The following is a 27298-nucleotide window of genomic DNA, read 5'->3' on the forward strand; positions in this document are numbered from 1 at the left end:
AAATTGTTTAAATTGTTTTTTAAAAAGTGAAAAAAATATTATTTTCTCCCTCTCAGTTTAGATAAGAAAGGTATCACAATAAGCATTTACTTACAGATATGGAACCCAATAACTCAGTATCCGCTATTTCTTTACAGCTGAAATTTCAAGGAAAGTGCTTTGTAAATAAAGTCATTGATCTAAAAGGATTTTTAGTGGTTTTAAAGACCTATTTGCATCTTTCCTCTTTCTTATACCCATTTCTTCATCTTTCTTTCTTCTTTTTATCTAATATGTTTGTTCTACCAACTCCAGGCTAAAATCTCTTCTAGATTATTCTCAGACTATAATTCTGTTCTATTCCTGGATTGACTAGAAAGCATATAATTTTCTTTTTGGCTTTTAGATAATAACCTGCATTTGACATTTAAAGCAGTGGAGACTTAACTACTACCATCTTTTTAAAATTTCTTATTTTGAAGTTTTATCTACAACTCAGCTTTAGGGGTCAGAACAGTGGAGGTTTGTAAATCTCATGGATTACAGAAAAACAGCATGGGCTTATAGACATTTCCTGTACCCACTCTGGGTCCTTGTGGCTGGAAAATGAATTAAATTCACAAGAGACAGAATAACAGGAGAAAATTAAACAAAGCTTTATAACATGTATACATGGGAGAAGCTCAGGCAAACTGAGCAACTGACCAAAATGGCGGCAGTTCTCACCTTAAATACCACCCTCAGCTAAAGACAAAGGAGGATGTTGGGGGTTGGGGGAGTCAGCTATGGGAGATTACCACACAAGTACAGTAAACAAGGGTCAGGTTATTAAGCAGACTTGAGTCCTTGCATTCCACATTGATGACAGTTTCTAGAGATAAGGTCATCCTTCCTTCTTCCTGGTACAGAGAGTGAGACACCTTTACAGATGGAGATTTCCTTTACACATGTAAATGTCTCTTAACAAAGGGTAAGTAAATTCTACTTTTCAGAGTTTCTTTCCTGTCTGCAGTTTTTAAAAGTAACCAGCCCAAAATAATCCTCATGCCAAAGAGACATATCTTGGGGTGGCCAATTCCAGTCCCCCATAGGCTTTTAGAGCTAAATAAATTTGACTCTGAATCCTAGCTCAGTCACTCACTAACTTTCGAGCACCTAAACTAATATCTCCAGGCCTACGAGATAATTAGAACACCTAAAAATTAGAATTATACTACGAATTAGAATACCTAACCTGCGGGGTTGTTGAAGTATTAAATGAGACAACATCTGTAAAGCGCTTACCTCTGTGGTGGTAAGTACTCTGCTATCACTCCCTCCCTGAACCTAAAAGGACAGGTGGATCTGACAGCTATGGAGGAATGGAGAGAATATTAGAAGGGGGCAGGAAAACGGGCAGAGGTAGGAACGAACACAACCACCATGAAATAGATGTTATCCTTGAATGGCAGGACTTTTTATGTAATGGAGAGCCACTGAAGAGGTTCTGAGGAAGTCATGTGGTGAAAACTCTGTTTAATGTAGATTAATTTGGAAATAAAAAGAATTGGGAGAAAGCTGAGCTGGAAAGGCAGCACAGTTTTGAGGTTAAGCCTCAGTTTCCTCGTCTGTGAAATGCAGGCTGCACCAATACCTGCCTCAAGGAGTCCTCATGTGATAACATGTGTGGTATAATAAACAATATATTTGGTCTTTGTCCCCAGTTCCTGGCACAGAGCTTTAAAAAAGCCTTGGAATTTCTGGAATGATAGGAGTGTCTTTTGTTATTCATAATGAGCCCCTTTCCTCCGTATTTGAATTTATGCTAATTCATGAGGTGACTTATAGTGGGCCCTGAGATAGTTACAAGGAAGGGCCTGGCCATGCCAGAAAGACCAAGTACGCGATTAGAGGCTTGGAACTGTCAGCCACATCTCCTAGAGACTGAGTTCAATCAAGTGGCCAATGACTTAATCAATTGTGCTTATGTAATGAAACCCCAGATAAAAACTCGGAAACAATGAGGCTCGAGGAGCTCCCTGGTTGGTGAACACATCAATGTGCTGGGAGGATGGCGCACCTGGAGAAGGCACGGAAGCTCAGGACCCTTCTAGACCTCACCATGCGTGCTGTTTATCTCTTCACCTTGCTGTTCACTTGTGTCCTTTACAATAAAATGGTCATCATAAATATAGCACTTTCCTGAGTTCTGTAGGTCATTTTAGAAAATTATCAAATTTGGGGGTGGGGTCATGGGAAACTCTAAATTTGTAGTCAAGTAGGCAGAAGTATAAGTAGCTTGGGGATACCTGCGACTTGCAGCCAGCATCTGAAGTGGGAGCAGTCTGGTGGAAGTGAGCCCTGAACTTGCAGGGTCTGCATTAACTGGAAAGTTAGTGTCAGAAATGGAGGACTTTGCCCTTAACTTGTGGGGTCTGTGCTAACTCCAGTAGTTAGTGTTAGAATTGGATTGAACTGTAGCACACCCAACTGGTGTCAGAACATAGTTGTCAGCACATAGTATGTACAGCACTGACACAATGCCTGCTACACAGGGAGTGCTCAATAAATGGCAACTGTAATTATTACTGGTTAGATGCAAAGCCATCATTTCTTTCATTCATTAGACACTTTCTGAGTAGTTACTCTGTGCCAAGGAGTATAAAAGGTACCCAAAGATGACTATGACTCTTCCACTACACTCCAACCCTCAACAAGCCCACAGGGAAATAAGGAAAAACCTAAAAGAAAACAGTTATGACAGAAATAAGCACTGACTGTTATGGAACCAAGAAAGAAGTGATTAACTCCAGGGAGATTATATGTGGTCTCAGAGTGTTTTCGTTTGCTAGGGCTGCTGTAACAAATTACCATGAATTGGGTGGTTTAGAATAACAGAAATTTCTTCTTTCACAGTCCTGGAGGTCACAAGTCAGAAGTCAAGGTGTAGCAGGGGTGGTTCCTTCTAGAGGCTCTCAGGCAGAATCTGGTCCATGCCTCTCTAGTAGGTTCTGGTGGTTGCTGGCATGGTAATCCTCGGAGTTCCTTTGCCTGCGGCTGTATCACTCCAATCTCGGCTTCAACATCACTAGGCCTTCTTCCCTCTGTGCCTCTGTGTTCAAATTTCCCTCTTCTTATAAAGACATCAGTCATTGGGTTCGCGCCCACCCTAATCCAGTGTGATCTTGTCTTAATTTGATTGCATCTGCAAAGACTTTATTTCCAATTAAGGTCACATTGAAAGGTATCAGTGGTTAGGATTAAAATATATATTTTGGGGGGGTCAACCCACAACACAGAGGTAATGACTTTTCAATTGGGTCTTAAAGGATGAGTAGGAGTTCACCAGGCAGGAGATACTAAAAAAAATCCAAACATGAAGTAACTACCACAGACAAATTGGAAAGGACTCACATGTGAGAGACACTACAAAAGAACGAGGTTTGTTGACTTATGGGATACAGGCCCCTAGCACAATGTCTGACACAGCAGGTACTCACTACAGCCTTCTGAATATGTCAATCGGTCGATAAAAATTTCAGGAATTCCCTTGGCAGATGCGACCAGAAACAAGGAGGCTCATTTTCTAGGAAATGATCAGCTTGGGGCATGCTGATTTGAAATGAAAGCAAGAAATCTAAATGAAGTTATTCAATAAATATCGGAGACAAGGAGTTGCAAAAGGGATCTTTAGGGCAGGTTAGGGCTGAGGACACAAATATGAGAATGGTCCAGGTAGAGATAATAGATGAAGAATGAGATTATATGAATCTCCAAGACCTGGAATAAAAAGATCAAAGAACTCGGCCTGCAGGTGCATAGCACAGGCCAGAGGAAGAATCAGTTAAGAAAACAGAAGAAACAATCAATAATGTAGAAATAAAATACTGAATATCATCATAGAGGACAAAAAAGGCAAAAATTCAAGAAAGATGGTATGATGAGGGACTAATGCTGTGGTACTGTCAGAATAAGCCCCAAGGAAAGGCCATTTGATCTGAAAAATTACTAACAGTTTTAGACCCAAATATGCTAGATATTTTCATATACAAAGTTGTTACTGCCTTTATTATGAAGGCAACAGATTAAAATCCAAGCTTTTATTTTTCTTTCAAGGGTTCACAAAAATGAAATAAATTCAGTAATAGAACAAGAGGAACTATGACCACTATGAAAGGCCAGAAGATGTGGATAACTCACTACCAAGGTCGTGAGGATGTGAGCTGTGAAACCTGAGGATGCGACATCATTTCTTGAACTTCTGTGCAGAGGGCTTGTCATGGACTGAATGCTTGTGTCCCACACCCCGAAATTCATATGTTGAAGCTGTAATCCCCAGTGTGGCTGTATCTGGAGAATGGGCTTCTAAGGAAGTAATTAAGGTGAAATGAGGTCATAAGGGTGGGGCCCTGATCTTATAGGATTAGTGTCCTACAAGAAGAAACTCCAGAGAGCCCTCTCTCTCTCTCTTTCAGAGCCCTCACCAGAAGCAGAACCCTGTCGACACCTTGGTCTTGCACTTGCAGCCTCCAGGGTGGGGAGGGAATACATTTCTGTTATGTAAGCCATGCAGTCTGTGGAATTTTATTGCAGCCCAAACAGATGAATACAGGATTTATTTGGGGGATTTACTCAACAGCAAGGAAAAGAGAGCCAAATCCTTGAGAGGGAAAATACGTAAGATTTATGCTTATAACTTAACAAGGACATTTTGGGAATCTTCAACGAGATTTTTTTTCTGTAAGTATTTTTCCAACAAGCAGGGCATCCAGAGTTCTCCTCACTGGCAGCAGTTGCACCATCTGCAAATGCAGGAATTGGACTAGGATCTCTAAGCCCTTTTCCAGTCTCAAATTGCAAACAGTCTGAGTAAATGTAACAGCTAGATCTTAAGTTAACGTGGGGCAAGCCGGCTCAGGGAAAGGAAGCAATATTGTAGCTATGGCCCTGACTCACTAGCCTCTGTGAATACATTCTAGCCTGCAGGTAGCCTAGATGATTAACCACCTCTCTCTTCTACAAAACATGTGATCTGCTAGTTCTGTGACTCTGGCTTATGTTTATCTCCCAGCTGTGACAAGACGACTTTGTTCTCTGAGTTCCCCAGGAACATGACAATCTCCAGAAAGAAAAATTCTGTGTTGGTACCCATCACGAATGACAGAAGAAAGAGATAACGTGGCGCCTTGAACTTCTTCACACCAGATGGTCGACATCCCTAACCACCCTCCTTCCCTGCCCATTTCGCCAATAGAACTGCCTCAAGAATCTGTGTGATTTTAAGATGGTTCTTCAGGATACTAGTCTGCCATCTTCCAATTACGCTGGCTAATTGTATAAACTTTCCTTTCTCAACCACCAACTTGTTTGCAATTGATTGGCACCAGACTGTGGTGAGCAGAATGAGCCCTTTTTGCTCAGTCACATAAATATTTTACTGCAAGAGAAAAAATTTCGCCATAATCTCAGATTTTTACACATGTTTTGGGTTCTTCTAGAGGTAAATAAATGTTTGCTTCAAAAAAGAACATTAGCTAATGTTGAAATTATTATGAAAAGACCTTGACTGAAAACTATTCAGTTATAAAAATCAGACCTTTAAAAGTCAATAGTGACTAGGAAAAAGTTATTACAGCAACATAGTCTGAGGTGAAAAGTGCCATGAAAATGATTTAAAAAGAAAATAGTCAAACGGGATCGACCATGACGGTGTTGGAAGAAATTATTTTCTACAGTTGAGAGTTTTCTAATTATAGAGATGACATATGTTCACTTTAGAAAGTGTGGAAAACACAAAGTTAGAAAATGAAATCACCAGTAATCCCTTCCATCAACCCTAAGAGGATAACTGCTAAAATTTTAGTAGACATCATCTTGTGAAATAAAGATTTTTAGAAAAATGTATTGCTATCTTAAATGAGAAAAGGTTAGGTTACAAGATAATGCAAGCCTAATGTCCTTTAAAAATACACACACACACACAGAACTGGGGGAATAATTATTGCATGTTATTTTCATGAGGTCATTTTGATGTAAGCCTAAGAAACCATCCAACTTTCACTCCTTAAAATTACCAAGTAATGTGCACTACCAGTGCTCTCACCCCAAACCCCAGTGCACCTAGGACCCTCTAAGGCTCGGGGACGGGATGAGACTCAAAGATGGGATAGGTTATCGATCTTTGTTTTGAAAATTATTTCCAAAACCAGGAAATCTCCTACGTCCCACAAGCCTGGGTATCCTTTGAACATTCATCCTTAGGGACGCTGGATCAATAGCTGCCACCAAGATAATCATCTCATATATGTTAAGAGCTGTTATCTGACTCACCTGTTTTCAGATTTCTTAGGCTTTGATGCCTGTGCTTGGCTGTGGCTTGGACACTAATAATACCGTGTATTGGTGCCATTGTCACCACAGCCTTCAGGGTTTCCTCAGCATCTCTGTTTGTTATTCTTTACAGTTCATTCCTGTCTTCCCTCCAGTTGGGATGGAAGCACTGTCTTCTTCTAGCATCCAAGATTGGAGGGTGGGGGGAGGAGTTGGGGAGCATCCCATGGCAAAGGGCTAGGTCGATGTTTTGTGGCTTAGCCACAGCCCTCTCTTTCCGGGAAAGCATGTATGCTGGAGTGGGTGGGGTGTGGTACAGGCTCTGGGTCTGCATGGATCCCAGCGCAGTCTCACATGCCTCCAGAACTTCACGCTGCCAGAATCCTTCTCTATTAACGTTTATTTCTCTCAGGGGGCCCACTTGACTCTCTCTGCAAAACAGTTTCCACAACCATCTCACATTCCACAGATGGAGCTGTATACATTTGAACTCCAGTTTTGGGCAGAGGTCAGTTTCCTTTCCATTGGTTTTACAGGCCCTCCACAAATCAGGGAGTATGACGAAATGTCCGTTCAGGGTATCAGTTAGGATGCATTTGGATGCAAATAACAAGACTCTCAGCTTAAAAACTGACTTAATAAGGGAATTTATGTCATATAATTAGAAGGCCACAAGTAGGACATTCTCTAGATATAGAATAAATGAGCTGCTTAACAGGTTATCAAGGATCTTGCCTTTTCTCTCACTAGACCATCTCCAGGGCTCACTTCATTCTAATATTGACCTCCTGTCGTTACAGAATGGTTCCAGGCAAGGCCAGAGCTGTTGCATGTTTCTACCCAGATGCAGTGAGAGACATCTGAATGAGATCTGGTCCCGCCACGCCATGGATTATTGCCAATTTCAGTCACATGCCAGCCTGAATCTGAGTGCCTGGTCCACTGCTATTTTAAATATGGAGGTCAGGGTGGACCTTCACCACGTGGGAAGAGCATGCCAGGCAAGGAAATGGCAAGTGCAAAGGGGCTCTAATGTAGGCTTCGGCCTGGTGTGTTCAAGGACCAGAAAGGCGACAGTGTGGCTAGCAGAATGAACAAGGAAACAAGATCAGAGGGTAACAGGGTAGAGAGGAATAGGGAGAGAGAGAGAGAATGCAGGTTCTATAAAGAGTTTGACTTTTATTCTGACTGAAATTAGAAGCCATTGTCGGCTTCTCAACAGAGGAAAGACATAATCAGATTTCATTTAAAAGGATCAATCTGGGGGCCAGCCTCATGGCCTAGTGGTTAACCTTGAGGGGCTCCACTTTGGTGGCCCTAATTTGGCTCCTGGGCACAGACCTACACAACTTGGTAGCCATGCTGTGGCAGTGACCCACATACAAAAGAGAGGAAGATTGGCACACATGAAAGCTCAGGGTGAATCTTCCTCAGCAAAAACAAAAACCAAAAAAGGATCAATCTGGCTGTAGTGTTGAGGAAAGCCTGTGGGGAGCAATAGTGGAAGACACTTTTGGTTAGGAGATAACTATAGTAATCCAGACAGGATATGATGGCTCGAACTGTGATGGCAGTAGCGGGAATGGAGAAAAGTATCAGATTCTAGACATATCTTGAATAGAGTCAACAGGATTTGCTGGTGGATTGAATATAGGCCATGAAAAAATAGAGAAGTCAAGGAAGACTCTCATTTTTGGGTCAAGAACTGGAAGGATGGAGTAACCTAGATGGGGAAGAATGTGGAAAGAGCAGTTTTAGGGGGCAGGATCAAGAGCTCAATTTTGGACATGAGTCAAGTTCAAGAGAAAGGTCTGTGTTAAACATATAAATTTGGCAGTCCTCGGTAGAGAGATGGTATTTAAGGCCTCAAAACTGGTTGACATTACCAAGGGAGTGGGTGTAGGCAGAGAAAAGAACTAAAGACTGAGTCCTGGTGCACCCAAACATTAAGTGTTAATGGAGAAGAGGAAAGACAGCAAAGAAAGCTGAAGAGTGACCAGTGAAATAAGCAAAAATGTAAGAGAATGCGGAAGACAAATGAAGAGAATGTCCAACACGGAGGAGGTGATCAACTGTGTCAAAAACTACCGATAGATCAAGTAAGATGAGGGACTGACAACTGACTATTATATTCAGCAATGGTGTGGACATAGGTGACCCTGAAGAGAGCAGTTTCAGTGGAGTAAGGTGGGAGGGGTGGCTCTAATTAGAGTGGGTTCAGGAGAAGATGAGAGGAGAGAAATTGGAGACAGTGAGAATATTCAACTCTTTACCACAAAAGGAGCAAAGAAATGGGGTGATTGATGGAAGAGGGAAGTGGCATGAAAGTTCTTTTGTTTGTTTTAAAGTGGAATATATTTGTATGCTGATGGAATTGATCCAGTAAAGAGTGAGAAATTGATGATGTAGCAGGGAACAAGAAAAGTCGCCCTTGATGTCTTTGAGTAGGAGACAGGAGCTAGTGTACAAGTGAAGGTATTAGACTCGGATAGGAGCCTAGATAATTCATTTATGGAAAAGACCAAGGAGTATATGGCGGTATAGATGCCAGGAGCTACATCGATGTGGTAGTACGACTCTGTGGAAGTTTTACCCCGCTGCATCCCTATTCTCAAGACCCTCATCTGGGCATGAGGATCGGGAGGAAGGTGATGGGAGTTGAGGAGAAAAGAAAAGTCATAAAACAGTTGTCAAGGAGACCAGAAGAGTAAATGGAGTAAAAGCACATAGTGTGACCAGCTGGCAGATAAAGGACACACTTGAGAGTCACGACTTTGATTTTCAATTGAGTCCAATTAACAGCACTTTTGTCCCACCTCACCCTCACCCCCAGCTACACTCAGGTGCATGGGTACAGAGACAAAAATTGGAAAACTGGATTTAATCAGGATAGTAGATTTGCCAAGACAGTTCAACAAATGAGTTCTAAAAATGAGGAGGAATTGAGGTGCAGGAGAGAAGGGCCCGGCAGCGACAGTGAAGAGTAGTGCACATAACCTGATGATATAAAATTCAAAAGTCAAAGGCAGCTTTAGAGAATAGGGAGAGAGCACGGTCTGATAGTAACTGCCAACCCTAAAAACACAAGAGATTTCACATAATCCATACAGACTTCACAAAATCGGCTTTCACATAAAATCCTTGCTTCTCTCTGAATCAAAACATGTGGCCAAGTAGGCCTTGCTGGTTGCTTCACTCACCCACAGTGACTTCCTGGCTCCTCTGCATATTTGAGTTTGGCTCCCCTTTTCTAGCAATTCAATGCCTACCAAGTACTTAATCGTATCTTGGCTCTATTGCTCAACTTATTCAAGTAGCCTCTTTGAGAACTATAGGGCTTCTTAAACGCGTACAGATTGGCATTAACACCTTAGCTATTTGAACAGAGGGATACAGAAACTTTTGCCCAAACAGTATTGGGTTTATCAATTTTCAAGCGTATTTTGCGGGATACTTCAGCTGAGAAACACTTGGAAATTCAGGTTGGGGTACTAAATGGTCGCGTAGCATCACGGTTGATCTCTAGGGGGCGCCGTTCCCAAAGAGTACAAATCTGAAAGGTTTCAAACAGGTGTGGGTTTTAGTCGATGGCCATTGTGCAGTCTTCATTCGTTAAGGTCGGGATTTTTCTGACCACTTTCGAAGCGTCTCCTCTTATTTACATCATGCATGCGGTGGGAGGTTACCGCATGGACAGTAGGAGATTTCAGAACAATAGTCCGTTTTACTTAAACTCCATGTTCAAAGCAAAAGGAAGATTCTGTGAAGCACTCTGAGGAAGAGAAGCGTGGTCGAACATGCTTTCATCAGTAGAGCCCAGGAGGAAGAGAAGGGAGTAAAACCAGACAGAGCATGGAGAAGGGGCAGCCTCTTCAAGGACCACAATTTCACTCCACTTGGTTCTGTCTTTTTTCTGTTGTATCTACGTCCACCTTTCCAATAACCACTTCATACGTGCACGCTTATCTGTTTAAATTCAGTCAAAGTCAGGAGGAACACGTGCCAAACGTTTAGAGTGTCTGTCTTCAGCTGAGTGATTATTTTCTTCGTGCAACTTTTCTGTTTTCCAAGCGTTCCTCAATGAACGTGTCTCGCTTTTCTAACGGAAAACACGAAGTCAACTTTACAAAGAAGTGACGACAGATCCCCTATCCATCCACGCCAGGAGACAGCCCCTGCGGGGACGGACCTGGGGTGGCGGACTCCCCATAGTTCGGCCCTCCGGGTCTTGCTGCAGCTCGCCCTCGGCTCTGTCTCTTCAGGCACGTCCCACATCCGGAGCAACCAGACGCCCGGGAGCGGGCGGGGAGCCCGGCCTGCAGCCGCGGGCACCCGGGGAGCGCGCTCGGCGTCACGTGGGCCGGCCGGCCGGGCCGCCGTCGTAGAAGCAGAATTTCCGCGGTTGTGTAACTGCCCCCCGCGGGCGCGCAGCGGCCTGGCCTCGCCTCCCTCCTCCACCGGGCCCTGCTCTCCGGCGGCAGAGCTATGGCCTGGGCGGCAGCGGCGGGCAGCGGCGGGGCCCGCGGCCAGCTCTCGGCGCACACGCTCCTCTTCGACCTGCCTCCCGTGCTGCTGGGCGAGCTCTGCGCCGTCCTGGACAGCTGCGACGGCGCGCTCGGCTGGCGCCGCCTCGGTGAGTGCGCCCGGGCGGGCGGGGGCTCCGCGCACGCTCCGTGCCCCCCGCGCCGGGGGTCGCTCCACCGGCCCCAGGACTGGGGCCTCCGCGCACGCTCCGTGCGCCCCGCGCCGTGCTGGGGCCGCTCCGCCCGTTCCTGGACCGAGTCTCCGTGGACGCACAGTGCACCCCGCTCCGCGCCGGGGGCCGCTTGGCTGGGTGCTGGACCGGGGGATCTGCGCACATTCCGTGCGCCCCGTGCGAGGGGCCGCTTGCCTGGGTGCTGGACCAGGGGATCTGCGCACGTTCCGTGCGCCCCGTGCCTGGGGTCGCTTGGCTGGGTGCTGGACTGGAGGCTCCGCGCACGCTCCGTGCGCCCCGCGCCGGGGGTCTCTCCGTCGGCTCCTGGACGGTGGGGCGGAGGAGCTGCCCCTTCCTCGCCTGGGGCAGGACCCGGATCCTCCCTGAGATGACCACCTCCCCCCCCCCCCCCCAAGCTCCTCCTTCTCTTTCAAAGAGACCCTGGGTAAGGCTGCAGGGTGCAGTGAGCGGAGCCTTGGGAGAAACACGCTCGCGTGACAGCGGCTAATGTTTATCAACTCTTCCTGCCTTGCTTGCTTCAGAATACTTTATGTCAGAAGGCGTATGTGATGTCTTGTAATTGCGAAATTACCCCGGAATATAATTTTCACATTAAAACATTTTTTATAACTTTAAAATATTTGTCCTTTGGTGTTTTCAGTGCACTCCCAGGTGCCCAGCTTAATTAAATTTAAGGTGAAATACTAAAGTGAAATGCTCTTTGTAATTAACGTGGCTCCCAGTTTTCTTGATTAAATGTATCTTGCTTATTTACCCAATGTGGTGGAATGAAGGTTTATGCTAGAGAATGGCTTTTTATTTTAATCTAGAAAGGTGGCTTCAAGCACGTTATGCTGTCCTTGGGATGTTGAGGGACTGCTTGTTGGAAGTCGGATGTGATCATCAGAAATAATTCAGACGAAAATCTCTGTTTTGTTAAGTACAGGCATTTGGGGTTACAGTTGATACTCCATGAGGCTGCCTTTAATTAATGTTAGTTGAAAATAAACACAATTATGTCAAAACGACTTAGCCTTGATTTTCTTAAACAGCTATTTTTCTTATCGAGAAAAACAGAAAACCTTTGAGGAAAAGAGTTTTATTTGTGATTGATGAACAATGTGGCCACACTTTCTGGAAAGTGGCATTCCGCCTCTGGTTGTATAAACCTTTTTTCTATATTATAAGCTCTGTAATTTTAAATTATGGCCCTGAAGTAAACATCTCAGAAGAGGATACTTGATCCTTTGATTTCTGGAAAGCATAGAGATCTGGAAAGCATAGGATGTGGAAAGCACAGAGATTTCTAGTATGCATTTGAGGGATAAGATCCATCCAGACCAGATCTTTTTGAAATGGAGGATGGCATGGGCAGTTTTCGTGCCCCGTGGTTTCCTAGTTACTAAATCAGTGAGAGAAAGATGTTTTAAGTCCAGTTCACAGGCAGTGAGTGGGGTCGGGTAGGTGTCATAAACAAGTGAGGTGGGTCAGTGCAGGCTGAAAAATGGAAGACCATTTTTTACGTCTCATCTAGACGGGGCTGTCCGTACTCAGTCCCGGGTCACTGCTGCTGTTCAGGAAGTTCAGCCCAGTGCTGCTGGATCTCCTCTCTCTCCGTGTCTCTCTCCCCCTCTCTCTCTCTCCCTCTCGGCATTGATATTCAGATTTCATGCTTCACATGGGCTGTCTCATATAACCCTTCCGATCACCCTGCGAGGCAGGTGCTATTACTGTCACCAGTGTTTTAACAGGTGAGGAAACTGTGGTACAAATCAGTTGAGTAACTTGCCCAAATTGACACAACTAGGAAGTGGGAGGGCCAGGACTTGAACCTTGGCAGTCTGGATCCTGGGCCTGTGCCCTAACCCCGCAGCTATTCTCCATTTCCTGACTGTGACTTCCTAAAGGTCATGAGTATTGCTACATCTCACAGCCTCCCTAAAGTACAGCCATGAAAGAACAATTCAGTGAGCCATTTCAAACATGCAGCCCCATTTTCCTAGTCATGGAAATAAATGAAAACCACCCAAATGAGAACAAGCAAAGGCTATTTCTTCAAGGCCAGGGAGTCAGCCATCATCACTTGTGTTTGACACAGATGCAAAGGCAGGCGGAGGAGTGGAAAAGCTTTCTAGTGGACAGAAGAGAAGGCTTCGGGCCTGCCCTGATCGGAGGTGTTGGCGTGGGAAGCTGTGGACGGACTAACTAGAAGCGGGGCATTCAATGTGATTGTATAGGGGTGTTTATTTGGCTTTCTCCAGTTGGCTCTGAGTTGGAAGTAGGGGCAAAAATTAAGGAAGCTGTCAGTTACTAATCAGTTCCTGACTGTTTGGGGCCGATTCTCTAGGAGTTGTTGTTTGGCTTCCTGGACTAGTTGCTGCAGGGAGGAGATTGGCTTCCTGGGCTGGTTGATGCACAGTGTGGGTCAGAACTCTATTTTTATGTGTAGTCTGGCCATTGTTCCTACGTGTATTTGTTCTCTCACAGGGGAGAATCTAATGTCTCCTCCCTGCGTAGTGCAGGGGGTTGTGCCTACTGACTGCCAGGACTGCATAGCTCTGAAAGGAGACCTGGAACAGACCAGCTGCTTTGTGCATTGTTGGCTCAGCGAGGAGGGAAGGCTGGCCCAGTTCAGGGTAGTGGAGGGCAACCAACTGTGTTAGAGATGCTGAGTTTCTTTATTGGCACAGTGGAAGGAGAAAGAGGGACGAGGTGCAGGAAGGGAAAACCTGACCTTAGGAGGACAGGGGAGTGTGTGGGAAGACTGACTCAAGGAGACAGTCTCTGTTATGCTCAGGACCACGGAGAGCCTAAAGATATAGGGGGTCCAAAATTTATGCCATATAACAAACAACTGTAATGGTAATAGGTAAGACTGTTTCTAACTGATCATGATTCTTGATGATGGTAAACATCAGGCTGTATTTACGTAAGGCAGCTCCAACAAAGGTAGATCGTGTGGCAGGCTCTGTGATAGGATCAGTGTATACACAATAAGGTAGACTAGTCGTTGACAAACCAGAATCTCTTGTGCCATCTTTTAAAAACACAAATGCCCAGGCCCCACCCCTGGAGCTGGTGATTCAGTAGGTCTGTGTTGAGGGTCCAGCATCTTTCTGTTTTTTGCTAAGCCGTATGGGTGAGTCTGATGCACAGCCTGGTTTGGGAGCCATTGCTTAGGCCAAATTCTCTTCTCTAATAGCATCTTAACGTAACAGTCATTTTACCGCACTATTTTGCTACTCCACTTAATTCTTTTTATCTTTGAACACATTGTATGTATTAATCTTCAAACTACTTTTATCAAGTATTGTTATTAAAAATAGTGTAATCACAAGATAATATATTCTCTGTTTGATATTGATGATTTTATGGCTTTCTAACGAAAGTAGGAACCCAAATTGGAGAATGTTATTTATCTCACACTTCCTTCCAGACATGATAACTTGTATACAGAGCCTCTGGTGACGACTTGTTTCGTTACGTTACCATAGAGTGGTATTTAAATTAAATTGTTTGGACCAGTTCACTCTGTAAAATCTCTCAACATTTATGATACACTGAGAAAGAACTCTTTTTATAGATACTATGTAATGGGGTGTGTAGTAGTCCCCCCTTGTCCATGGGGGATATGTTCCGAGATCTCTAGCAGTTGCCTGAAATCATGGATAGTACCAAACCCTATAAATACTATGTTTTTTTCTCTACATACATACCTATGATAAAGCTTAATGTATGAATTAGGCACAGTAAGAGATTAAGAATAACAATAATAAATTAGAACAATTATGACAATATACTGTAATAAAAGTTACTGTAGATCTTAGCAACCTCAGCATATAACTTTTTTTCTTTCCTTATTAAGTCAAGAACTTTCACCTTTTCACTTAAAGGAAGCATTTTATGGCTTCTCTGTGGTATATCTGAATTGCCAGCATCACTACTCTTGCATTTGGGGGCCATTATTAAGTAAAATAAGGGGCACCTGAACACAAGCACTGTACTACCAAGACAGCTGATCTGATAACCAAGATGGCTACTGAGTGACTAACGGGCAGGTGGCGATACAGCGTGGATCTGCTGGACATGCGTCCATGGGATGCGTCATGTCCCTGGGTGGACGGAGCGGGATGGCACGAGATTTCCTCACGTTGCTCAGAATGGCTCGAAATCTAAAATTTATGAATTGTTTATTTTTGGAATTTTCCATTCAATATTTTTGGACCACAGATGATGACAGGTAACTGAAACTGTGGAAAGTAAAACCACGCATAAGGGAGGATTACTGTATTCAGTTTTCTTCCTCTCCAAAAAGGAATGAAAATTATCATAGAAATTATTAATCACTTTAAAAGAAATTAAATGTAAAATCACATTAAATGTGTATTTGAATACTCAATAAAGATTTAAAATAATAGTAATAATAATAATAGCTGTCATCTGTTGGCTGTTTACTGTTTGCCAGACACTCTGTGCTAAGCAATTTTGTGGATTATCTCATTTATCAGAAATTCTGTAATGTAGGTACTGTTTCTATTTATATTTTATAGTTAGGGAAACTGACTTTAGAGAGTTTAAGTAATTTTTTTTTTTTTAAGATTGGCACCTGAGCTAACAACTGTTGCAAATCTTTTTTTTTTTTTCCCTGCTTTTTCTCCCCAAATCCCCCCAGTACGTAGTTGAATATCCTAGTTGCAGGTCCTTCTAGCTGTGGCATGGAGAGTTTAAGTAACTTACCACAAGTCACAGTTTAGTAAATTGCTGGTTAGGATTCTAACCAGCTGGTTGGGCTCCAGAGCCCATGTTCTTCTTAAAAACATGTTTAAATAGACTTTATTGTTTAGAACAGTTCTAAATTTACAGAAAAATTTAGAATGTAGTACGAAGAGTTCCCATATACTCTATATTTGTCCCATATACTCAGCACCCAGTTTCCCCTGTTAGTGACACTTTACATTAGTATGGTACATTTGTGATAATATTGATACATTATTATTAAATAAAGTCCATACTTTAGTCAGACTTCGTTCATTTTTGCCTGATGTCCCTTTTCTCTTACACAGTCCCATCCAGGAGACCATATCACATTTAGTCATCCTGTCTCCTTCAGCTCCCCTTGGCTGTGACAGTTTCTCAGACTGCTAGTTTTTCATGACCTTGGCAGTTTTGAGGAGTCCTGGTCAGTACTGGTCTACTATTTTGTAAACTGTCCTTGAACAGAGGTTTGTCTATGTTTTTCTCACGATTAGACTGAGGTTATGGATTTGGGGAGGCAGACCACAGAGGTGAAGTGCCCTTTTCATTTCATCGTATCACACCGTTTATGTGACTTACCACTGTTGACGTTAACCATGGGTGACTCAGTGTCTGGCAGGTTTCTGCACTGTAAAATTGCTCTTTTTTCCCCTTCTTTCCATCTTATACGCTTTGGAAGGAAGTGACTATGTGCAGCCCACACTTAAGGAATAGAGAGTTATGCTTTCCCTCCTGGAAAGTGGAGTAGAACCTATGTTCTTTGACTGCCATGTTATTTCTCCCATCTTACAATATTCTGTCTAGATCTCACTTCTACTCTGAGTTACCACCCCATTTCTGTCTTCCGCTGGACGGTAAAATTCCTCAAAAAGGCTATTTATACTCCAGTTCCTCCACTCTCCCTTGAACCTGTTCCAATCAGGATTTCACCCCTGACTGCTCCACTGAAATTCCTCTCATCCAAAGTCACCTTGGCTGGATCCAGTGGTCGGTTCTCAGTCTTTATCTTATTTGACACAGTTGATCACTCCTTCCTCCTTGAAGCACTGTCTTTGCTTCAGAGCATTACACTCTCTTTATTTTCTTCTCTTCTTATGGGTTTCTCTTTATCTCTCTGGTCTCTCAGAGTGCCCCCGGGATTAGTTCCTGGGCCTCTTCTCTTCTGTTTATCTACTATACCCACTCTCTTGTAAATTCCATCTCTCTGCTAATAACTCCCAAATTTCTAGCCTGGGTCTCTATCTTGAACATCAGCTCCGTCCATCTACTTGTCTACCTAACAGACATTTCCAACTTAACAGTCCAGAAATGCTCCCTTCCCCTCCCAATTTTTCCCCATCTCGGTTAATGGCAACACCATCCTTCATTTGTTCAGGCTGAAAATATTATTCTTCTTTGACTTCTCACTTTCTCTTACAAACCACTTCCTGTTTCTTAGCAAATGCTGTTGACTCTGCCTTCAGGATCTATCTAATAATCTGACCGCCTTTTACCACTGCCACCACAGCCATCCCAGTCCACACCACCAGCAGATTCCTCCTGGGTGATTTCAGCAGTCTCTTCACTGGGCTCCCTGCCACTGCCCTTGCCCTGCTTGAGTCTCTCTCCAACACAGCAGCCAGTGAGCCTGTTAAACATGCGAAGTATATTATATCATTATCCTATGTCAGACCCCCAGCGGCTTCCCATCTCACAGTAAACACCAAAGTCCTACATCACTTTTCTCACTTCCTCCTTCTTGTTTGCTCCACTCCAGCTACACTGGCCTCCTTGGACATGCAAGGAGCATTCTTCCTGCAGGTCACCCTGAGGCTCACTTCCTCACCTCCTTCATGTTTTTGATGCATTGTTACCTACCCTGACACTCTTTTAAAATTGACACCCTCCACCCTCATACCCCTTTCCTGCTTTATTTTTCTCTACATCACTTATCATCCCTCACAGACTTCATACATGTATAGCTTTATATATATACATATATATAACTTTATAGATATATGACTTTATAGATTTTATATATATAATTTCTTGGTTTCTTTGTTTATTGTCCATCTAGAAGTAAGCTTCCTGAGGGCAGGGGGACTTCTGTTTGCCTTGCCTCCTGCTTATTCCTCTAGCATCCAAAATGGTACCTGGTACAGAGTAGGCATTTGGAAAATATCTGTAGATTGAATGAATGAGTGAATGAACAGTTTTCTATTAAACATGTAAAACTTTATTGGGCAGAATCTTAGACAAAGCATTGTACTAGACACAACATCATGGTGCCTGCTCATAAAGATTTTCCAATGTAATGTAGGCAGCAGACCTATATAGATGCTATAAAGAAGTTTAATGAGGGAAGAAAGTATGGGGAAATAGTACTGATCTTTTCCTGGGTCTGGAATTACACGGCTTCTGAGTTCTAGACTGGAACTCTGGTGTTGAGGGTGAGCTGTTCTTAAATTCTCTCCCAGAGGTAGTTAATAGTCAGTCCTGACCTGTGTCTGGGATTGAGAGAAGCATGGATGGAGGGGTACCTGGTATTCTTGTAAAATTCGTTAGCTAGTGGGTGTTAATGCTATGGTCTGGTAAGAGGAGTTGAACTAACCTTCACTTTTTAGTTTTGTATTACTTTTTTTGGAATTAAAAAGATCTTCAGTCTGGAATGTTCTTTTTAAAATTGCCTAATTTCTTTGTGTGCTTTGTAGGAAGAAAGAAGAGAGGCATCATTTCCTTTTCCCATTATCTCAAAACAAACTTTGTGAGAATGCACTCAGTTTCCTAGGGGTTTTGGCACGTGGCTATATGCAAATACAAAGATTCTAAACAGGGGTGTGTTGCGTTATTCTAAAAAACCCCTTCAGAGACATATTTGCATATGGAGAGTGATTTGTGCCGCTGAATTCCCGGCCGTTAGCGCTGTCTAGATAGTCCTGCGCTCTCAAAACAGAGCCTCAAGGACGGGGAGCATCGAATGATTAGTAAGCAATCGGCGTCTTTGGATAAACTCTGAACTTCTCAGGTTGACTTTCTGGCTTATATTGTGCCAAGATTTCTTTCAGATAAAAGGTTTGCGTTCCATCAAAATGGTTTTAAACGATGCTTAACTACAGCATGTTTTTCTTAATTTATCTTTTCATTTAGAATGTTCTTAACTTTAACAACACAGTCACTGAGAAGTTTACTCCTTATTTTTATTTATTTAGTACTGTGAATAAACAAAGTTCTATGTGCTGGGAAGAAACAAGTAGGAAGGATTAGGGAAAACTATGAATATTGAAGAATATAATTAACGTGAAGAGTTTGCATTCCTGTCACATCAAATTGAAGTTATTGTTTTCTAGACTTTGATCTAATGAATCATACATTTTATGAATGCTAACAATACTCTTTAGTGGTGTTTCTGTTCGGAATGCGTCATCACTGGAGAGAAGCTATTAGGGTTGCGCTGTGAATCACCAATTAGAGAAAGAGCAAAGATTTCATTTCTAGTCCTGAAAGCCACCCATGCCTGCAGGATCCATTTGAACGGAGCCCGGCTCATTTTCACACCGTAAACTACTATTAGAAAAAACCCCTTGCCTAATCTAGCTTTCCTTAGACTTCGCGCAGACTCAGAGCCCTTGAGCAGGATTAGTCTTAGGGAACTAGAAGCCCCAGCTCATTTGGCATCTGTTCATTCACCCTCCAGCTCAATCTCAGAAATGCACTCAAGGGAGAACATCTTACATTAGCAATTTCTCAGCCAAGTCACAGGAGGGAGGGCACAAAATCATGGCCTGTTGTACTTTTAGAACGGAAATTCAGAAATTAAAAAAAGAAAAAGAAAAACAAGGAATGGAATTACGTGGGAAATCTGACATCCCCTGGGACTTGAAAAGTTACTTCCAGATTTCCTTAATAGTTATAAAACTATTCCTCTCCTACTGTGAGAATTGTGAGCTGTAAAATGTTTATTCCTTTTTATGTGTAAATGTCGTATGTGAGATTCCTGCTACTATCACCACCAGACGGATCTTCCAAAAAGTAAAGCTTCCATCTCTGCAGCACCTTCTCAGAAATCTTAGATTGGTCCCATCTACTTTCAGAATAAAGTCTCAGTTCTTATGCTCACACTCAGGGCCTCTGTCTGTCATTCAGCAAATACGTATTGAACATCGACTCTGTGCTAAGAGCATTCCTACAGAGGTAACACGGAGGAGTTCACCAATTCTTAACATGAACCCTCTGCTTTAAGCACACTGGTCCCCTCTTTGCCCCTTTAGGCCCTTTTCTGCATTTCTAGAACAATTCCCCATTGGACAGGCTCTTCCCTCTTCCCTCGGCCTAGGTAAACCTGGCCCCAATCCACTCCTGTTGCAAAGCCAGCCGATGTCCCACCACTTGCATGCTCCCTCTCTGACTGTGGTGGCCCACAAGGGCATCTTCTTTCTTCACCCCTGTTAGGTGCTTATCACTTATCCCAAAGACTCAAAATGCAGAGGGAACTGTTTTATTTAAAAAAAGAAAAGAAAAAAGCAGTGGCATGTTATATACATATTAATTATTAATTTATATAGTACATTATGCCTAATATTCTACAAATATTAGCCAATTAATTTACTAATATAACAAGCGGAAACTTAAACTTTGCCTTTGCTGAAATTTCCTATTTAGCCTTCCCCCATTGGAATGTTAATCTGGAGACTGGGAAGCGTTTTAAAGACAGGGCTCATATAATCAGCAGGCTGGACAAGGGCAACCAAATTTAGCATCTGTTTTGAGAGGGACTCCTTCAAAGGACATTTACAGATGAGAAGTCTGAGATTGCTCAGTGAGGCTGCGACTTGCCTGGAGTTGCACTATAGGTCGATGGCAGAGCCACCAGTAAACCCTCATGTTCCTGCATATACCCAGGGGCCCACGAGATGCTCTATCTTGACTGATGATTTTTCTCCTTAGAAAACAGTATAGTCTATGGGGCTCAGACTTCGTTTGTCTTGTTTTCAATCTGAAACCCCAATGATTTTTTTTCCTCCCCAGGGTAGCATACTCTATCCAATAATTTCTTAAGAATTGGCCTCTTTTAGAAATACTCATAGTTTTAAACTTGGCTCAGCCTCCAGAAAGCACTCCTCTAGGAAGCTTTCCATGATGTCCCCATCTTTAGTTAGGGATTCACGCTTCTCTCATACATGGTGCGTGCAATTACTGTTCTGCTGGTGCACAGTAAATACTCAGCAAATGTGTAAACTACACTGATTTGCAGTGTTTCGCCCAAGAGCTTCTAGAAATAGTTGAATAAAGTGTTTACGAAAAGTATGCCTCAACCAAATAGGCAGATTACATTATTAAAAAGAAATACATTAAAATAGACTTATCATGTCTTGCCAAATAGTTTTGTTTTGAATCTCCCTTCTATTTTTTTAGTGATAAGCTATCTAAAACATATATTGGCATCTGGATAGTCCCTGCATCTTCATGAGACATCATCTCTTCAAAGAGATGAAGAATAAGTATGTTCTTGCCAAAATTAAAATATGGAGGGAAGACAAAGACATTCCAACTCAGTGGTGTCAGACATTTTACTGTAGCTGTTTTTCCCCCCACAGTCGTGGCATTCATTCAAATTGAATGTCTCAACTTTATCTTCCCCTGTTTCATTTACTCACAAGAGCTGTCACTTCCCGTCACTTTCTTCTGGTACAAGATGTGACTGAAATAACAGAAAATTCAAGATAAAACTTGGGGGTGTTAGTCAGGAGAGACTAAGTTATGCTTCAGTAACAAATACCACCAAAATCTCAGTGGTTAACATAACAGAAGTTCACTCTTTGCTCATGGGAAGAGCACTGAGAGTCCAGGACAGCTGACCTCCATGTAGTGGCCCAGCATTTCAAGCTGCTTCAACCTTGAGGCACCCTCATGTCACCATGATTGGTTATGGCACTCAGCCTCCTCTCCCTCTGCCATGTACAAATTTGGAAGCTACCCTCCACCAGTAACCACGGTAACCTCGTTGAAGGACTCATCTATCCACCAATGATATTCTCCAAAGGCTGATGTCCTTTTAAAAGACACACAGGTGCTCAGAAGAGCAATAAGCCCTATGGAACTATGTTCTGACTCCAAAGTTTAAAAAATTTCTTACAGATCTACTACACCAGTTATAGTACTTGACTCAAGACACCAGAAAGGCAAATGTCTTTGACTTTAATATGGCATCCCATATTATTATTGCTAGTGCCCATCACCATTTCCAGTCCTCTACTCCATCAGAGAGGATTAGACTTTCCTGCCCTGGGTTAGTTATGCCTATGTGTCTCTTCCAGCCAGAAACACTGAAGAACCAGGGTGCAATTCCCCAGGCTCCCATTCCTGCCACAGCAATATCTACCAAGTCAATTTTTGGCTCACAGAAAGAACAGTAGTGGTTTCATATTGTGATCTCTTGCAACTTTCAGGATTTACTTATAGTCTCAGCAGGAACATAAAGTTGAAGGAAATTGAAGAGTCCACCAAACGTCTGTAGGACTGAAAATGTGGGGGGAGGGGATGCCATATTAAAGTGGAAGACATTTGCGATTCTGATGTCTTGATTCAAGTACTATAACTGGTGTAGTAGATCCGTAAGAAATTTTTTAAACTTTGGAGTCAGAACATAGTTCCGTAGGGCTTATTGCTCTTCTGAGCACCTGTGTGTCTTTTAAAAGGACATCAGCCTTTGGAGAATATCATTGGTGGATAGATGAGTCCTTCAACGAGGTTACCGTGGTTACTGGTGGAGGGTAGCTTCCAAATTTGTACATGGCAGAGGGAGAGGAGGCTGATTGCCATAACCAGTTATGGTGATGTGTTGGGGGTCCCCATGACAGGTGCATTTTATCTACAGACCTGTGTCTGGCCTCCCAAGATTTTTAGACTCTCTGGAGGATGAAGGTATGAGAGGAGGCTGCCGTCACCGTCACTGGCCCCGAAACACATTGCTACTTTTAGTGCTCAACGGGACTGGACTAATCTAAGAGGGTTGGTCCAGGGACAAGAAAGCCACCCTTTCAATCTGTCATTTGCTTTCTTTCTCCCTCCTTTGCCTTAAAATGCACTTTAAAATTTGGAAGTTGTATGAAAAGGCAGTATAATTTTTTTTTGTTTTATCTAGTTATTTTTAAATCGAGGTTATGACAGTTTACAACATTGTGAAATTTCACACGTTGCACATTATTGTTTGTCAGTCACCATATAACTGAGCACCTTCACCCTATGTGCCCACCCCCACTCCCCTTCCCCCGGTAACCACTAAACAATTCTCTTTGTCTATGTATTAGTGTATCTTCCACATGTGAGTGAAATCATACAGTGTTTGTCTTTCTCTTTCTGGCTTATTTCACTTAACACAATACCCTCAAGGTCCATCCATGTTGCGAATGGGACAATTTTGTCTTTTTTATGGCTGAGTAGTATTCCATTGTGTATATATACCATATCTTCCTTATCCATTCATCAGTCGATGGGCACTTGAGTGGCTTCCACATCTTGGCTACAGTGAATAATGCTGCAGTGAACATAGGGGTTCATAAGTTTCTTTGAATTGTTGATTTCAGGTTCTTTGGATAAATACCCAGTAGTGGGATAGCTGGGTTATATGACATTTCTATTTTTAATTTTTTGAGTAATCTCCGTACTGTTTCCCATAGTGGCTGCACCAGTTTGCATTCCCACCAGCAGTGTTTGAGGGTTCCCAAAAAGGCAGTATAATTTTTTACCTGAAGAATCCTGTTAACTAAGGGTGCCATAAAAACTCACATACTAGGGCTGGCCTGGTGGTGCAGCAGTTAAGTACGCATGTTCTGTTTCAGCGGCTCGGGGTTCGTCAGTTCGGATCCTGGATGTGGACGTGGCACCACTTGTCCAGCCATGCTGTGGTGGGCGTCCCACATATAAAGTAGAGGAAGATGGGCATGGATGTTAGCTCAGGGCCAGTCTTCCTCAGCAAAAAGAGGAGGATTGACAGCAGATGTTAGCTCAGGGCTAATCTTCCTCAAAAAAAAAAAAAACAAACAAACAAAAACTCACATACTTTCAGTACAACTTTAAGATATTTAAACAGACCCTAAATAAGCCATTTACACTGTTTTAAAGCAATTAAAAGCCTAGTGTCCCAGAGGAACATTTCTCTGACCCTGTCCAGATATTTGCTTTTAGTTGCTCAAAATGTTCAGCAGCAAAACAGTATAGAACAAATTTAAAACAGCATTCCATAAAAACTTCAACAGATGAACCTACTGCGTTACAAGTGAGTAATCACAGTGAGGGGAGGGGGCAAGAAAAGAACTAACCTATGCAACTTTGGAAAACAGGATCTGACCTGAATATTCTCAGGCTAAGGACAAAAAGAATTGTACCTAAATGCTGTAATTTGGTTAGTTAATGTGTTTCTCACAGAAGTATGGGCTAGCAATTCTGAAAGTACTTTGCATACATGGCAGAATTGAACAAACAAGTAAATATATTGTAGATAATGAGAACAAAGTTTCTCGCTGTCCGAGAATGAAGTTATAAATGAGGAAGGACTAAAATGAACCATGTGGTGTTGGCTTAGAATCCGAGGTGTCAGTATAAAATCATAGTTTTTCCTAAGTGTACAGACAGAGAAATATGGATGCATGGGGTAGCGTCCATCATGTATTTCCGAGCTCCGCCTGCTTGCAGGGCCTAGAAGCAATGGAACTCCAGCAGCAGAGCACAGCTAGCATCTCGATCTTGCCTTCTAGACACCATTTTCCAATAAAGGGAACCAGGACTCCTCGGAAAAGTAATTAATTCCAAAGCTGGGGCAGAGGAAATACAAAATGAGCCTGGAACTTCTTGAGAAGCCATAGTGAAGAAACCTGCAGACACCGCCTTAACCAAGCCCTCAAATTAACTTCACCAGTGATGAGCCATCGACATCATGAACCCCTTGTTATGCACTGAGACCGACACAGTAGCATTTCACTGTCCTGAAAGATCCGGGAACAGCAGATGGGGGCAGATGAAGGAAAAGTAACAGGAATGTGGGGAACTGGATGGGATCTTAGAATAGAAAAAAAGACGTCAGTGGAAAAGCTTCTGAAATTAGAATAAGGTCTGCAGTTGTCACTGCCTCCGATCACGGTACTTCAGCTATGTAAGGTGTTAACATTAGGGGAAGTTGGGTGAGAGTATATGCTGAAATTAGTTCAAAATAAAAAATTATAAATAAAATGAAATAAAACATACAAGGTACACAAAACCAAGTATTCCAATTAAAGTAAACTACTCTTTGGTTCTTCCTGTTACACTTTCCACAGCGGAGCGACTTTCAAGCAGCTGGCTGGATGTTCGTCACATTGAAAAGTATGTAGACCAAGGGAAAAGTGGAACGAGAGAATTGCTTTGGTCCTGGGCACAGAAAAACAAGACCATCGGTGACCTTTTACAGATCCTCCAGGAGATGGGGCATCATCGAGCTATCCATTTAATTACAAACCATGGTAAACACTGATTCTTATGAGGTGGCTCTCAAGTCCGTTTTATAGGAATTGTAATTTGTAAATGTAAATATTGCGTTTTATCCAAGAAATTGACTGATCAGGCTGTGTCAGTGATTTCTTACCTCTGGCTTTTATCTGAACGGGGGCTTTGCAGCTTCACTTTTTTGTGTGTGACACTTTCCTTCCTTCTTGCCAAACTTATACAACCGATTCCTTTCTACTACTTTATGGTTTTGGATTTTTCTAAAAGTATTTACTTACAAACTACGCTTTTTTAAATGTTTCATTCTTTGCTAAGAGAATCAGCTCTCTGTCCAAAACTCTGAAAACTCTGAACCACAGACCTAATCAGAATCACAACACGAGAAAAATATAGATAATGCTATAATTTGTTTTACTATGTGATTAGAACTCAAAAGTATCATTGGATTTTCCCTCTGTATTTCAGTGCAAATGATACCTCTGGAATAATCCTGGGATCTCTCTTTTATCTTCAGTGCTGTTTTACTCCATGGCCTCTAACTCTGCCTTACTCGTTTACTATCCATTCCACAGTGGCCTCATTCTTCCCTCTGTTTGTCTTGTGTTTCTGTTACATTTAGAGTAACCTGATACGTAAAGCTCATGAAGCTTTCACCATTCATTCTCTATCAATAAAATAATCTCCTAATGTCACCTGTTCTGTTGATTGCACCCTAGATTTCTTCACTTCAACGAGAATGATCTTAAGTGATTTGGGGTCTTAAGTTCTAGACTCAGGCTCTTAGGTTGGAAACTCTTTTGAATCAGCATCCTTCTTCTTTGGCTCTTTCATCCAGGCATATTGTTAGTTCTGTGTATTTGCACACATACTGTTTGATAATATATTTAGTGCACCCGAGCTTCTACCTTTTCACCCAAAGCTTTCAAACACAAAGAAGAAATCCTGAAGGATTTGTACCAGAAAACTGAAGCTTCAGATTGACTTTAATTTTGTAGATTTTTCGTGTTATTGGGTTATTAGACAGTTCCCAATACGCTTCCATTATGATATTATCTGTCTAACTTGGCTACTCCCTTTTGTCTTTTGCACACTCTCTCTTCCCTTAGTTTCATTGAGCAGAATGCTTCACTATGAAGCTGGCTGATCAAGTAAAATGCAGAGAGTCCCTGGGAACTGTAAACGCAATGCCTTTTCATTATCTGAGCCTTTTCCAGCCACTGAAACCACCCACACGATATAAACTCACACCGATTTGATAGGACACACGGGTATGTTTTATGCTTCAGTGTTCTGGAATAGATTTTAAGGTATCTTTCCACTCTCCAGGTGGTTTATTTATGCAGCAGAGAATGATGTGGACTGTGAGTAAACAGAAATTCCACATTCTTGGTTGCCTCCTGGTCTGTTGCACATGCAAAATTGATTTCACTTTTTAAAATGTGAGATTAGCTAGTTGGTGGAAAGTTACTGCCCTTTGTCCCAGGAAGTAGGTGAATCTGCGATGAAGAGGAGGCCAGCACTTGCTGTGAGTCCTTTGCTGAGGAAAACAGCATTACTTAATTGCAATTTATTGAGTGCATGCTTTGCATTATAATCTTAAAAATGTTAATTGCATAGCTTATTAAAAGCAGCAGCTTGCTGATTCGTTGGGAACGTTACGTGTAGCCTGCTGAACAGGCATCTCCCGTGACCTACTCACTGAGTTAGGACTTGGAGCTCCCAACTGAAAAGGCATCTAAAGATCTAGTTTTTCTTTGTTGCTACCGTGAACAGAGTTATCTGTGATCCAGTAATCGTTTATCCGTCCAAATATCCATTTTTGTCTACCTTTCCCTAAAATCGTTCAGTTTGGTGGGATGATTTTCACTTTAGAGGAATTTTTTGCCCTTCACTTTCCAGCCTCCAGAGATCACTTTGTAGGTTTAGATTTTCTTATGAGTCCTGCTGAGAAAGGCCTTGTATTTCTTCCCAGTCACTATTCCTGCAATCAGGTGGCTGCCACTAGGTGCTTTCGTCTCATCCATAAAACATTCCCGCGGGTCTCAGGATAGAGGCAAGTTGTTCAAGAAACTAGAATCTTCACTTGCCGTCATTATATTCCTG

General features: G+C 42.6%; 1 protein-coding gene across 2 annotated transcripts in view; it reads left to right on the top strand.

Annotated features, from left to right (window-relative positions):
• Positions 1–4711: 4711 nt before the first annotated feature.
• Positions 4712–27298, top strand: part of IRAK3 (interleukin 1 receptor associated kinase 3) — a 64390-nt gene continuing 41803 nt past the window's right edge. The window contains exons 1-2 of one of the 2 annotated variants that reach the window (XM_023644101.2): positions 4712–10921; positions 25030–25212. In XM_023644101.2, the coding sequence (XP_023499869.1) occupies positions 10774–10921; positions 25030–25212 (331 nt within the window). In that variant the 5' untranslated portion in view covers positions 4712–10773. The remainder of the gene's footprint in view (positions 10922–25029; positions 25213–27298) is intronic. The other variant, XM_023644102.2, reaches the window with a different exon arrangement.

This window comes from Equus caballus, chromosome 6 (genome assembly GCF_041296265.1).
Source record: "Equus caballus isolate H_3958 breed thoroughbred chromosome 6, TB-T2T, whole genome shotgun sequence".
Lineage (NCBI taxonomy): Eukaryota > Metazoa > Chordata > Mammalia > Perissodactyla > Equidae > Equus > Equus caballus.